We start from the raw sequence: 15,043 nt of genomic DNA, 5'->3' as shown, positions 1-15,043 counted from the left end.
GGCGCCACTTCCCATAGATAGTTTTCATTCCTCACAAATCACAATTGATTACCAACACTTGCTAAGATACAATAAACAAGCAAAGAAAATATTTTTTAAACACCTAACATGCGATAATACACCTTAGAAAGAGAAAAAAAAATATATAAAAGAGATAAAAATAATAAATGTAATAGGGAAAAAATAGAAAGAAAAAAAAGTCTCATTTGAATATTTAAAATATGAAAAACCCAAGATGTATCCACACTAATAGGAAAAGAGAAAAGATAATTAGTAATATGATTGATGAGATGTGTAAACAACTTAAAGAATGATATGCATAAAGTTAATCTACTATCTTGAAACAATAAAAAAATAGACACAAACTAAAGTTAATCAAATTTCTTACATAAATTAATTTATTAAAAGACTTGTAGAAAGGAGAGGATGAGAGGAATGATAATAAACAATTTAAAAAGACAGTTAGGTATTACAAGTAAATAAATGTTATCAAGGATCAACTTCAGTTTAGTGATAATTTTTTTTATTATCAAATTCGACTTTATAAATAAAAAAATAAGTTAAAATATTTTTTAATTTATTTTATAATTTAAAACATATATTTTTAATTGTTATATTTATCTTTTTCAATTATTTTTAGTTTTTATATTTATTATTTTTCTTAATTCTTTTGGTCTTTCGTTAATTTTTTTTATAACGTTATCTTTTTGTGTTGATGTAACATATGTATTAGTTAAATTTTGGATATTTGATGTTAAATTTATTTTATTATATTTATTTTAAATTTTAAGTTTTTTATGTTTCATACCTTTTTTTTACCTTCACTTATAACAACATTTATCATTTCGATACTTTTTTTTTTATTTTCACAAAATTGAATATTTCTATCAACTCAACACAAAAGAAATAACGTTAAAAAAAGTAATAATAAAAATTTTAAAAATTAAAAAAATATAAATAAAGACTAAAAAAATACATTTTAAATCGTAGAGGCAAAAAATGATTAATAAATATAAATATGTAGACTAAAAATATTTATTTTAAGCTATAAAAATTTAAATATAAAATAAATAAAATTATATCAATTAAAATTTATATTTTAACCTTAAAATAAAGTATAACCATGAAAAATTCTTTAGTTAAACCAATAAGGATAATATAAATGTTGTGATATTTTGAAGGTATATTTATAGAAAGAAAAAGTATTAGTAATTTATAGTGACACAAGAAAAGATTGTAAATAGATAACATTATTTATAGAGGTGTTTCATGTGTTGGACCTATATGAGCTGAAATAAAGGTCATCCTATTATTGAAGTAGAATATCTCCGTGATGAAATCATATTGCCTTTACAGTTTTGAATTTTTTATGTCACGTGTGATGCAACTCAAAAGGGATTTTCATTGGCGGTTAGCATAACGAAAAACTGGCAATTGTTTCAATAAATGAGTACAGCTAGCCTTGCTGGTGAAACCAAGAACAAGAAGACCACCACAAAAACCGTCTTTCTTTTTATTTTTGTAAAAAAGAATGCAGTTGTGCATAGCGAACGGAATTGACAAATAAATATAATATTTAATTTATTAGACATAAATATGAATAATATATAATTTATTAAATTAGATATATATATATATCCATTTTAAAATTTAAATGTTTAATTATTTTTGAAATTATTTAATATTTATATAGTTTTTATTTTATTTTAGTTTTTGTTAAATAAATTTAATTCATATAATTTAATAATTTATAATAAAAATTTTATTTTTTTTAAAAAATATTTAATTAATTTTTAAAAGAATATGAAATGAATATAAATATATCTGATATCAACGAATATGAAAATAAGTATACAAATTTTGTATCATCTAATATACATACAGAAATTAGTATAGTATATGAAAAAGAAACAAAAATGAAGATGAAGAAACATGTAGCTATCCTATCCGACCCATTGTCATTGTAACACGAAAGAGTTTGCGGTCTTTCGTCTCAACTGTATGACTGTATCTGCATGTGTGCTAAGTGTAAAATATGCCAACTTGGACTTTGGCATCCATATGGAAGCGAGTCAAGCCACGCGTATTCTACACAACCCACAACCACAACTGTGCTACTCAGTTCCCAACAAAGAGACGGCCTTCCTACAACAACAAATTAATTCTATTTTAAAACTATAAAACTTGCAAAAATTCATAAAAATTGAGCCACACTTTTTTTTAATCACATTTTTTTATAACAATGTTATTCATACAAAATACTTACCGATTTTATAAATTTTCCTTTAAAATCATGTATTTTTTTCACGAGTAAAATTTGAATTAGTTTTATTTTATTTTATATTTTAAAGGTGATGGAATTCAGTTTTATGAAAGGGGGAGAAACATTTCTAAAAATATTATTGATGCTCCAGTAGCTAATCATAAATTTGACGTGCATTGCATTGAACAATTAAAAAAGAGCAAGGTTTCCAAGCGATAGAAGAAAAAAAGGTGAAGAAAAGGACAAACATGAATGAACCCAGCTATGAATTATTTTGGCGTTTTCTGATTGATGATCCGGCACACCGCACACAGGAAATGCTCCTTCTGTCAGTATACAACATGCAATAAAAAATGATGCCTTGGTCCGTCGCATAAGAACCTCGAACCCATCGTTCACTCCTCCTCTTACTTATCCTCTTTCGCTTCTTCGTCATCCCATTCCCACCCTCTTAAGCAAACCTTTCCCTTTTCTCCCATCACACAATCAAGCAGAATAATCATGCGGTTCCAGTCGTGGCTTCACACATGCTCCTCCGCCACCTGCACCGTCGCCACCACCCACCCATCAACAATCTCACTCCCTCACAAACAACAAAAACATGCATATCAATATCACGATCACTCCACCAGCTCCGAAGCACCCTCTTCCACAACCTCTAACACCAGCACTAGCACTTGCTCTCTCCAAAGCAACCTCTCCATACAAACCCTCCCATCCGTTCCCTCTCTCAACCTCTCTCCACAAACCCTAACCTTCTCCGTCTCCCACCACTGCCTCACCACCCTCACACCACACCCCTCTCGCCCCGTCACCTCCCTCGCCGTCAACGACACCCTCCTCTACGCCGCCACCGACCACCAAATCAACGTCTACGACCTCCACTCATGCACCAACCTCCACACCTTCGACACAAAACTCTCCACTTCCTCCGGCTCCATCAAAACCATCACCTTCTCCAAAAACATCATCCTCACCACCCACCAAGACTCCAAGATCCGCGTATGGCACCACAACAACAAAAACCACCGCATGTTGACAACCCTCCCCACCGTCAACGACCGTCTCCGCCGTTTCCTCCTCCCCAAAAACTACGTCACGATCCGCCGCCACAACAAGCGTTTATGGATCGAGCACGCCGACGCCGTAACGGGCCTCGCCGTTACTAACGGCGCCATCTACTCCGTTTCGTGGGACAGAACCCTCAAGATATGGCGGCTCTCGGATTTCCGCTGCGTGGAGTCTGTGAGGGCGCACGAGGACGCGGTGAACGCGGTCGCAGTGTCTAACGATGGGACCGTGTACACGGGATCCGCAGACAGGCGCATACGCGTGTGGGCGAGGCACGTGGACGAGAAGCGGCACGTGCTGGTGGCGACGCTGGAGAAGCACAAGTCTGCGGTGAACGCGCTGGCGTTAAACGACGACGCTTCGGTGCTGTTTTCGGGCGCGTGCGATCGTTCCATATTGGTATGGGAGAGGGAGGACAGCGCGAACCACATGGTGGTGAGTGGGGCGCTGAGGGGGCACCAGAAGGCGATACTGTGCTTGGTCAACGTCTCTGATTTGCTGCTGAGTGGGTCCGCTGATCGGACCGTCAGGATTTGGAGGCGCGATTATGATGGACGGTTTGGATGCCTTGCTGTCCTCGACGGTCACCGGAAACCGGTCAAATCCTTGGCGGCAATTCCCGAATATGATCAAAATAAGACTTCTAATGGTAGTGTTTCGGTTTTTAGTGGTTCTCTTGATGGAGAGATTAAGGTTTGGCAGGTTTCTATCGTGAGTCAGTCCAAGCATGATCGAGAATTGAATTCATAGAAAATCAATTATGGAGAAAAGGAAACACAATATTGAAAGAGAAAAAAAAAAGTTCTGATTATGAAAAAAAATTGTATACAATGATGACATTTCTGTCATGATTTTTGTGATCTTTTTTGTATATTTATTTTTTTAAAAAATATATTTAATTAATTTATGAACGTTTGTAGGACGGGTATAAATATACCTAATACGTGACGTAGATTACAATGTCTAAGAAGATATGAGACCTACTAAATTTTATCAATTTAAAAAAATCTAAATCAATAATAAAACATGTTCTTAACATTTCCCTAATGAAAAATTGAATTGTTATTTTTTCTAAAAAAAATGCCTAACATAGAGTTTGGTTTAAGGAGGACGGAGGGAAGTTTTTTTTTTTTTAAAAAAAAAAAAAAAAAAGATAAGAGGAGAGGGGAGACAAAAAAAACATCCCTCCTAACTTAATTTTAGCTTCTTTCCAATATTGGAAAGATTTAAATGACACAATTTCTAAAATAATTGTAGTATAATGTTTAAATCATCCTTACTTATACTTTTAAATTCTAAATTATATGGATACAAATGTAAATTGATTTTCATGTGTCTCTCAATATATATATATATATATATATATATATATATATATATATATATATATATATATATATATATATAATTATTTTTCGTCTCCATACTAAAAAATGACTGTAGTAAAATCTTTTTTAGTAAATGTGCTGTATACCAATCATATGTCAACCATGTTGTAAGTTTTATTTGACATATTTAATGATGATATTTTAACGGAGAAACTAAAATAATTTTTATTTAATTTTGAAATTGAAAACAAAATTTAAATTTGATAAAAAAAATGTAAATCTAAGAATTGAGAGACTAAAAGTGTATTTAGCACCGAATTTAAATAATTTCACAAAATTAAAGGCTTGAAATCTCACAAAATTTTGTTCAACTTAAAACGAAATCAGTTTACTTTTATATATAATTTCAAATGAAATACATATTAAAAAATAACTACATTTTAATTTAAACTATATATAAAAATGAATAAAAAAACATATGAATTAAATTATACTAATTTATTATGCATAAAAAATATATTTATCCCTTTGTAGGCACTGACAAACAATATTTTATTAAAGTATTATAATGACACCCTCATAAATTGAGATGTTTTGGTTCAATTTTTTTTCCCTTAAGTTATATAGTTCACATTTATATAATTTTTCTTTTCATATTATAATCGCCTTGTATCATATTAATTGTTCAATAAAAGTGTGAAAATATAATTTTAAAATTTATGGAACATGAAGTGAAAAAGTGTTTGTAATACTAATTTGATCCAACAAAAGATAAGAAGTCTTACTTGTATTTTGTTTGTTAACCAATTTCAAATGCATATAATACTTCTAGTCAACTACTTGACACAGGTACAAAATTATAACATAACAAATAAATAAATGAATGAATATTATTAACTTAAAAATTGACAGTTTCAAAATCATCAAATTTATATCGGTATTGTAGAATTTATCATTTTATTAACATTTACAAACATTTATAAAAATATATATATATATATATAATTTATTATATTTTTGTATTATTTTGGTTTTAAGTGCAGATATTTTAAGAAATAATTTTTCTCATATTAATTTTTTATATAAATTTATTATGGAAAATGCGTATCTCTCTCTTCATAAGTATCAATAGGCAACAATTTAACTATTTTTATAAAGTAAAATAAATATAAAATTTTAACGTAACTAAGTTATCTATAACAATACTTCAGTTTGGTTTCCACAAATTTTATGACTAATTTACCCTTTATTAATATGTTGTCTTTCTTAATCTATATGGATATAACTGGCAATAGAAAAATTTGGGTTTTAAAATTAGACTTGTGTCTTTCATCTCCTTCACTTTTCAAATCAACCCACTACTCTCACATTCATAACTTCTCATTGTACGTTACAATTTTTTGGGGGTTTGGGCAAACCAAAACCTATCCTAAAAATTCATGCGGATTGTTATTTCTTCCTTCTAACTTATTGTTGTGATGATTTATTATCTTCAATTATAGGTGCTTTGACATATATAAGTTCAAATTCGTCCCCCTGATACCCAGGTGAAATCTTTTAGTATTTTTTTTTGTATAATTCATTCATACTATCAATGTTTCAAAATTTCGAGACCCATTCATTGCATTGCAACACCTTCTCACTTTCTTTGTAACCATTTCAATTTTTCATTCACATTTACGTTTTTACGGTTTGTTGGGTCAATTGCATTGCAAGCTTTCATTTTCAATTTCATCTTTTTACATTATCGGAATTCTTTTTTGTTTTCGTGCTTTCCTTTCTGTGCTGATGGTTTTTATTTTACTTGATGAATATTATAATAACCCTTTTACAAAACATGCAACTTTCTCATGTAAGACACACACAAAGCAACACATAAGATTAGAATAGACAGAGACGGGCAACAAACCAGTTATTTTTCCACACCCAAAAGGAAAACCACCCACACTTCTCCGAAACACAAAACTCCACTTAAGCGTAACAGTTATTTATTATTTGTTCTTTTTGAATCGTGGTTTACTTTTTATGCAATCTATATGTGTTGAATTCAAAATTCAAAATTCAACATTTAAAACTTAAAATTTTTTAAATTTAAAATTTAAAAATTTAGAATGCAAAATTCAAAATTCAAAAATTCAAAATTTAAAATTCAAAATTTAAAATTTAAAATTTAAAATTTAAAATTTAAAATTTAAAATTTAAAATTTAAAATTTAAAATTTAAAATTTAAAATTTAAAATTTAAAATCTAAAATCTAAAATCTAAAATTTTAAAATTTAAAATTTAAAATTTAAATTTAAAATTTAAAATTTAAAATTTAAAAATTAAAATCTAAAATCTAAAATCTAAAATGTAAAATTTAAAATTTAAAATTTAAAATTTAAAATTTAAAATTTAAAGTTTAAAATTTAAAATTTAAAATTTAAAATTTAAAATTTAAAATTTAAAATTTGTAATTTAGAATTTAAAATTTAAAATTTAAAATTAGGCATATATTAAATTTGAATTTTTAATAAAATATAGTTATATATTTATATTTTTAAATCTATTAAGATAGAAAGTTTAAATATGATTTTTTTATAATTTCAAAGGGAAAAAATGAATTCAGAAAATAGAGATATTTTAAATTTAAATTTTTAATAACGAGTAAAATTAAATTCTTTGTAAAAATAATACACAAAAAAAAAAATCATTGTAAAAAAAAGACTAAACTTGAGAAATACATTGAGTTTATTAATTACATAAATGCATGTAATTAATTTAATTATAAAAAAATTATTGTTATTATTTAATGGCACATATTATGATTGTTAAATAAAATTAAAGGAAAGTTTTGAAATTTAATGTGAATCATGAAAATATTCTCAATGGTGACTTTTATTTAAAATCCTTCTTATATGCGAAATAAATAATAGAAAATATCAATGGAATAAAAAGTAGAAAAAAAAATGGAAAAATTACTTTAGTAGCGTGAATGAGACCCTAATTCGTGAATCATGAACGCGTTAATAATATTTTTAGTCATGGTCAATTATATGTTGCTTTGTCAAGAGGTGTTTCTCAAGCTTCAACGAAAATTCTTTTTAAAGAATGAAAACTTGAAGGGGAAGATGAAAACTTTACGAAAATATTGTTTTTAAAGAAATTTTGTTATCTCAAAATCAGGTGTTGCGCCTTTTAATTTATATTAATGATGGATTTAGATTAATACTTGATAATGATATACAAAAACTAAAATTTGTTTCTTTTATTTTTTTATCTACAGTCAAATTAAGATTCAAGGAGATCCTGCAGTTATATGAAGTGATCAATAGAAAGAATTTGAATATGTATTTTGACAAACAGGTAAGTGATAACATATTTATTCACTTTTTATTATGAAACTTTATTATCATCTATTTTTCATTATATTACTTATATTTACTAGGAAGATGACTTTGAAAAATTATGGAATATTTGGAAGGACAAGTATTCACTCTCAACAATTTCTCTCATTGACAACAAGGTTCAATTTAATTCATGGTTAGTCTTCATATTTTGTTATTGCTTATCTATTTAAATTGTATTTTTTTTTGTGGCAGGTTCATCGTTTAAAAGTATATTCTATTGGGTGAAGTTCTACGGTAATAGTAGATAAAACCCAACTTTGGAAAATGGTGAAAAAAGAATTGTTATCTCAAAAATTAGAAAGGTAATATAATAATATGGTTCTAAAAATATTTTATATGTGATAATTTCATATATATATATATATATAAATATAGTTGTATTATTACCTAATTTAAATAAATTCTAACTCATTTTTAACAATAATAGGACACTTGAAAATGCAAGATCGAGTAATATCTGTCATATTAACAACTTTCATGCAAAATAAGATATTTCCATTTTTGAGGTTGTAGTAATTTTTTACATAACTTATAAAAATTTACATCAAATATTAAATCTCTCATATTGATACTTGACACTCTATTATTTGTTTATGCAGTTTTTTAAAGTTAAAGAAATTATGGATGACATATTTATAAAGAATTAAAATTTATTATCGAAAGGTATGATATTATGCAATTTAATTATTAATTATTTAAAATGTTGTTTATTATTTATTGACATTTAATTTCGTTAATTTCATTAATTTTATTCATAATTTGCAGGGAAACTAAAAATCGTCCTGAAGCGAAATTATTATTTGATCTTCCTATTAAAAAAATTTATGATGGAAAAACTGCAAGTTATTATTATATATATTATTTTAATCTATCATTACAAATATAACTATGTAGAACATAAATTTTTCTTTTATATGAATTCAACTTCTATTATATTTTGATTATTATGCACTTCATCAATTAACAATGATTGAATTAATCATATTATATTGTGTAAAATTATTTATACAATTATATGTCAAGAATGAATTTATTTGATTCATGCGTTATTTTAAAGTTAGAAATAAAATTTATATAGAGGTGCGAAGTATCTCCGCCTGACTAGCATGATATGGAGAGGATTTTTATTCTTGTTCCAAAGCATAAGAGGGTTAATCCATATTAGCTTGAGGTCCAAAACATTAACTTTTGGTAGTTTTTTTTTTAAAAAGCCCATCTGGCCACCGGCGTAGTCCGTGTAGTTTCGTTCTGTTTCTTTATAAAAGCATTAGGCAGAAACCTATTCAGTACCAAAAGAAAAGTAAACCCTAGCGCCTCCGGACCAGGTTATATTACCGAATTCTGCGTCCATGACTGCTTCAGATTTCAATTATGTTTTCTCCTTTAGGGTTCTCTTATTACTTTTATGTTCTGTTCGAGTATGTTTTCTTCTTTAGGGATTACTCGTTTTTTTTTCCTGAACTATATATTCTTCATTTTTCGCTTTTGATAGGCGTTGCGTTCTTTTTAGTTTCCAATTATGAAGGACGCGTCAACGAAAGCGTAAAGCAATTTCAACGTCGACATTTTTTGTTAAAATAGATACGTGTTATTTCAGTCGTATTCTGTTCGAAAGTCGCGTTGTTCCATTTCTTTACTTCAATCTTGATTTTTCTTGTTGCTTCATCTGGTGAACCCTCCTTATTCTCCATGGGAATGTTCTTGTTTCCGAAGCATATATAAATAAATTTTCTTTGAATAACCAGTTTTAAACAGCGTGGTGTAATTTTTTTTAATCTACACTATGCTACCTGTCTACTGGTACATAAATCCATTACACATTTATCTCAGTTTCGGCTTATGAATAATTAAATAGTGTCATAAATGACGATTTATTTAATGAAATTAATGATTGAAATTGAGAAATGAAAAATGAGAATTTCAACTATTGCAACAAAAATTAATTCTTGGCTAAACATTGTTTTCTACGTTAAAGAATGTGTGACTAAACAAGGGAAGCTTTGTAGAAATGGAATCTCCTGTACCGGAGGCTGGATTAAAACCGTTGAAAAGAAAAATGAAACTTCCAACGGCAAAGGAGTTTATATCCTATTATGAGTCACAGGGTATCCTGCAAGAAGCCTCAATGAAGGTCATTGAGAATTTTCAGAAGGACAGCTGTATCCTTTGGTAAAGATAAACACGATAAGCTATTGGCTATTGACAGAGTCTTCTAGGAAAGATTGATGCAACTATTAATAGACTCACTGTTCTTGACAAGAAGTTTGATTCTAAGCCTGAGTATGTTAAAACTTGCAATTAGGCTTGCCTCAGGTCTGCCCTAAAAGGAATTGGGGCTCTTGTGCCTCATGTCATTGCCCCTCTTGGTAATATATGGAACTCTGTTATCCTCACCTAAATGATGTATAATTTCTCATTGTTTATGTCATTATTAATTTGTAGAATAGTTTTATATAAGAAAAAACTGTTACTAATTTGCATGATAGGTTATGTGAATGGTTTCTCAAGGAATATGTTTCACTCTTAGTCATCAATTAAAATAGATTGAATTTGCATGATCAAATAGAAAAGTTCAATTCTATATCTATCTACCGATTGTTTTGATTTACAATTATTATTCTCTTATTTCTGTAAGTTATAATTTCTGACTACAGAAGCTATAAATTTCGTTCAGGAAACAATTTCAACTTGAAGACCAAAGCATGACAAAAGTCTAGGCAATCTAATAGAAGATAACTTAATACATTATACTCAGATCCAATCAGGATATAAAACAATTTTTGTCATGCCACCATCCAATGTATCAACACTTCCCCTATAAGAAAGATATAATATTAAAGTCTAATTGTATAATTAGAATTCTCGTTGTTTATAAAAGTACAATAATAAGAAGAAAAAGAGCGTTAAAAACACATTATCTAGCACATTTTTTTAACATATAATATTGACTAAAAATTATTAAAAAAAAATAATCCTTCAATTTTTTATTTTTTTTTTTATAATCATCAAATTGTATGTTTAGCTCGGGCTTTTTTACAATGATCAATATTACGTTTTTTCTTCTTCTATATGTTCATTAAATAGAAGGTGAAATGTATAGCCTTTTAAGAGTTTAACTTTGTCTCAAAGAATTTCAAAAATTCTATTTTTCCCTTTCTCATTCATAGTCAATAAAATAAGGATAATAAATATATTAATTAAGGATAGAATTTGTTGACATCATAATATCAAATTGGTAAAATGATATTTTTAATAATTTTTTATATAATGTGAATTCAACCAATTTAACTATTGTTTTATTTTAATGTATAGTTATTGAAGACGTGTAAATTATATATATATATAGTTATTTTTATTAACTAAGTTATTCAATCTTAATAAAATAATTATTTGAGTTTTGTGAAAAGGGTAGGAGGGAGTATTAAAGAAGATACAAGACCCACTAAATTTTATCATTTAAAAAAATATAAATTAATATAAAAAAAAAACATGTTCTTAGCATTTCTATAATGCAAAAATTAAATTTTTATTTTAAAAAATTATTGCTTAACATAATATTTGATTGAAGAACAATGGAGAGGGGAATTTTTATTTATTTATTTATTTTAATTTTAGAAGTGTAACAAGGAGAAATAAAATCTATCAAAATCTAATTTTAGTTATATTTTAATATTGGCGAGATTTAAAGGAAAAGGATTTTAAAATAAATTGCATTATAATGTTTAAAATATCCTATGTTTAAATTGATTTTCATATGTTTGTTTTTAGTCCTTAAAATAAAATAAAAAATAACATTATTTTTGGTCTCTGTGCTAAAAAATGACTATAGTAAAATTTGTTTTTAGTAAATCTATATACTAATTATACGCCATTCATGTCATGAATTTTATTTGTCTGATTTAATAACGACAATTTAATATATAAAATAACATATATATATATATATATATATATATATGGGTTCAAACGACATCAATATATAATCACTAGGGTTAGCCTAGTGGTTGAGTGGGAGGGATTAAGGCAGTTAGAAACATGAGGACTTAGGTTCAATCCTCATTGCGAACATATATATATATATAAATAACTTAATTCTGACCGAGATTTGAAATTTCACAATAAATTTTGCCCAACTCTAAAATATTTATTTTACTTATATATAATTTTAAATAAAATATATGTTAAGAAAATAACTACATTTTAATTCAAATAATATATAAAAATGAATAAAAAAGAAACATACGAATTAACTCATACTAATTTATTATGCATAAAAAATGTATCTATATCTCCTCGTAGGCAGTGACAGGCAACATTTTATTAATATTTACGAACATTTATAAATAAATATGATTTATTATATTTTTGTTTTGTTTAGGTTTTAAGTGCAGATATTTTAAGAAATAAATTTTCTTATATTATTTTTTTTGTATAAATTTATTATGTAAAAAGTGTATCTTTCTTCATAAGCATTAATAGGCAACAATATAAGATTTTAGCGTAACTAAATTATATGAAATATTCGAATTCGACCTCAGAGAATTTTTATTTTGGGTCCAAAACATCAAAGGGTTAAAAAGCCCATCTAGCTACCGACGTAGTTTCGTTCTGTTTCTTTATAAAAGCATAGGCTGAAACGTCTTCGGAACCGAAATAGATAAACCTAGCGCCGCCAGACCAAGTTATCTTCAACCGAATTCTGTTCGAGTATGTTTTCTTCTTTAGGGTTTACTCATTTTTTTTCTTCCTGAACTATGTATTCTTCATTTGTCGCTTTTGATAGGCGTTGCGTTCTTTTTATTTTCCAATAATGAAGGACGCGTCAACGAAAGCGTAAAGCAATTTCAACGTCGACATTTTAAAAATAGATACGTGTAATTTCAGTCGTATTCTGTTCGAAAGTCGCGTTGTTCCATTTCTTTAATTCAATCTTGATTTTTCTTGTTGCTTCATCTGGTGAACCCTCCTTATTCTCCATGGGAATGTTCTTGTTTCCGAAGCATATATAAATAAATTTTCTCTGAATAACCAGTTTTAAACAGCGTGGTGTAATTTTCTTTAATCTACACTATGCTACCTGTCTACTGGTACATAAGTCCGTTACACATTTATCGCAATTTTGGTTTATGAATAATTAAATAGTGTCGTAAATGACGATTTTATGGAATTAATTATTGAAATTGAGAAATGGAAAATGAGATTTTTGACTGATGCAATAAACACTAATTATTGGCTAAACGTTGTGTGCTAGGTTAATGAATGTAATGTGTGACTGAGCAAGAGAAACATTGTAGAAATGGAATCTCCAAATATTACTTTACCGACGGCTGGACCAAAACCATCGAAAAAAATGAAGCTACCAACGGCGAAGGAGTTGATATCGCACTATGAGTCACGGGGTATGGACTCGCAAGAAGCCTCAATGAAGGTCATTGAGGATCTTCAGAAGGCGTTGTTTTCGGTTGTATCCTCTGGTAGAGGTAAACACGATAAGCTATTGACAGAGTCTTCTAGGAAGATTGATGCAATTAGTAATAGACTCACTATTTTAGACATGAAGCTTGATTCTAAGCCTGGGTATATTGAAACTTTTGCAATTGGGCTTGCATCCGGTGCTGCCCTAAAAGGAATTGGGGCTCTTGTGCCTCATGTCATTGCCCCTCTTGGTAACATATGGAACTCTGTTTCCAGTGCTATCCAATCCTCACCTCAATGATGTATAATTTCTCATTATTTGTTTAACTATTAATTTGTAGAATAGTTTTATATTAGAAAAAAACCATGTTGCTAATTTGCCTGATTGATTATATGAATTGTTTGCTCAAGGAATATGTATCACTCTTGGCCATCGATTAAAATAGATTGAGTTTGCATGATCAAATAGAATAGTTCAATTCTATCTCTATCTACCAATAATTTATACAGATAAAGCCGTGTGTTATGTTTTGTTTTGTTGGAGAAAATGGCTCCTAAACTTACAATTAATTATCTTGACCAGTGAACATAACATTATTCTCTTATTTCTGGAAGTTATAATTTTCTGACTAAGCTATAAATTTCTTACAGGAAACAATGACCAGTCAAAAGTCTAGGCAATCTAATGAAAGATAACTTAATACATGTGTCAAATATCCTCAGTTCCAATCAGGATATAAAAATTTTTTGTCATGCCACCATCCAATGTGTCACACTTCCCCTAAAATACATTCTAACAAAATAAACACCCCCAAAATACATTCTAACAAAATAAGAGTGTGATCGACAATGTTTTGTTTTAATTTTAGTCTTGCACTCAAAATAAGTTTAACTTTTGTGATCGACAATGTTTTGTTTTTTAATTTTAATCTTTCAACAGTTAAAACAATTGGAAATTAGTCAAATTGAAATAGTAAGTCTTATTGAGCAATTTTTGTGACAAGTTGTATCCAGATCCTCAAATTCTGAATTATTCCTTCTGAATAACAAATGATTTGATAAGTTTATACATACTAAAAACATTTCTTTTTTCCTTTAGTTTCCTTCATAGTGACCATAGAGTCGAGAGCTGAAAAGTTTGATAAAAGATGTCTTAGATCTTAACTAACCTTTAAAGATATTTAAACCATCGGTTGGACGACTGCATTGGAAAAAATATTTCCCTGAAAGTATATAAGTGCTAGATTTATTGAAGCAAGTTTAAACAAGTAATAAACATTTGATTTTTGATTTTCTGACAATATTTTCTCTCGGATGTCTTTGAAGCAGTATGAATATTTATAAAATATCAATAAAATATTTTTTAGGAATTGACTTGTAGATAAAAATATTAGTCAGATTGAATTTTATGTTTGGAATTGTTTTAATAAATACTTTTTTTGAATCGCCTCATTGAAGTTTTATGTTTCAAATTGTTTTGTGGCATATCTGGCATGCCCGGAATGCATTGGTCTTCTCAAATCGGAGTTGAAATATTGTTCAAATCATTTATAAAGCAAAGTTCAAAATAGTTTAGT

At 28.1% G+C, this 15,043-nt stretch overlaps 2 protein-coding genes and 2 non-coding genes across 4 annotated transcripts; all 4 read left to right on the top strand.

Annotated features, from left to right (window-relative positions):
• Positions 1-2,433: 2,433 nt before the first annotated feature.
• On the top strand, positions 2,434-4,241 carry LOC109799697 (Transducin/WD40 repeat-like superfamily protein). Its single transcript, XM_020360307.3, has one exon. The coding sequence runs from the start codon at positions 2,765-2,767 to the stop codon at positions 4,082-4,084; it is 1,320 nt and encodes a 439-aa protein (XP_020215896.1). The 5' UTR covers positions 2,434-2,764; the 3' UTR covers positions 4,085-4,241.
• A 5,466-nt stretch (positions 4,242-9,707) lies between these two features.
• On the top strand, positions 9,708-9,859 carry LOC114915961 (small nucleolar RNA snoR137). Its single transcript, XR_003804235.1, has one exon. It is a non-coding gene; the product is annotated as a small nucleolar RNA snoR137 (small nucleolar RNA).
• A 2,744-nt stretch (positions 9,860-12,603) lies between these two features.
• On the top strand, positions 12,604-13,937 carry LOC109799529 (ribosomal protein-like protein). The gene is made up of 2 exons (XM_020360104.3): positions 12,604-12,758; positions 13,303-13,937. Exon 2 carries the CDS (start codon positions 13,348-13,350, stop codon positions 13,765-13,767), a length of 420 nt encoding a protein of 139 aa, XP_020215693.1. The 5' UTR covers positions 12,604-12,758; positions 13,303-13,347; the 3' UTR covers positions 13,768-13,937.
• Positions 12,995-13,146, top strand: LOC114915962 (small nucleolar RNA snoR137). The gene has a single exon (XR_003804236.1). It is a non-coding gene; the product is annotated as a small nucleolar RNA snoR137 (small nucleolar RNA).
• Positions 13,938-15,043: the final 1,106 nt, after the last annotated feature.

This window comes from Cajanus cajan, chromosome 2, assembly GCF_000230855.2.
Source record: "Cajanus cajan strain Asha chromosome 2, NIPB_CcT2T_4, whole genome shotgun sequence".
NCBI classification, from domain to species: domain Eukaryota; kingdom Viridiplantae; phylum Streptophyta; class Magnoliopsida; order Fabales; family Fabaceae; genus Cajanus; species Cajanus cajan.
The sequence above is the reverse complement of the archived record's forward strand: the minus strand, read 5'-3'. Positions and strand labels throughout refer to the sequence as shown.

What these genes read in the sequence shown, in the direction of transcription:
- LOC109799697 (XM_020360307.3), top strand. Translation starts at nt 2,765, where the DNA reads ATGCGGTTCCAGTCGTGGCTTCACACATGCTCCTCCGCCACCTGCACC.
- LOC109799529 (XM_020360104.3), top strand. Translation starts at nt 13,348, where the DNA reads ATGGAATCTCCAAATATTACTTTACCGACGGCTGGACCAAAACCATCG.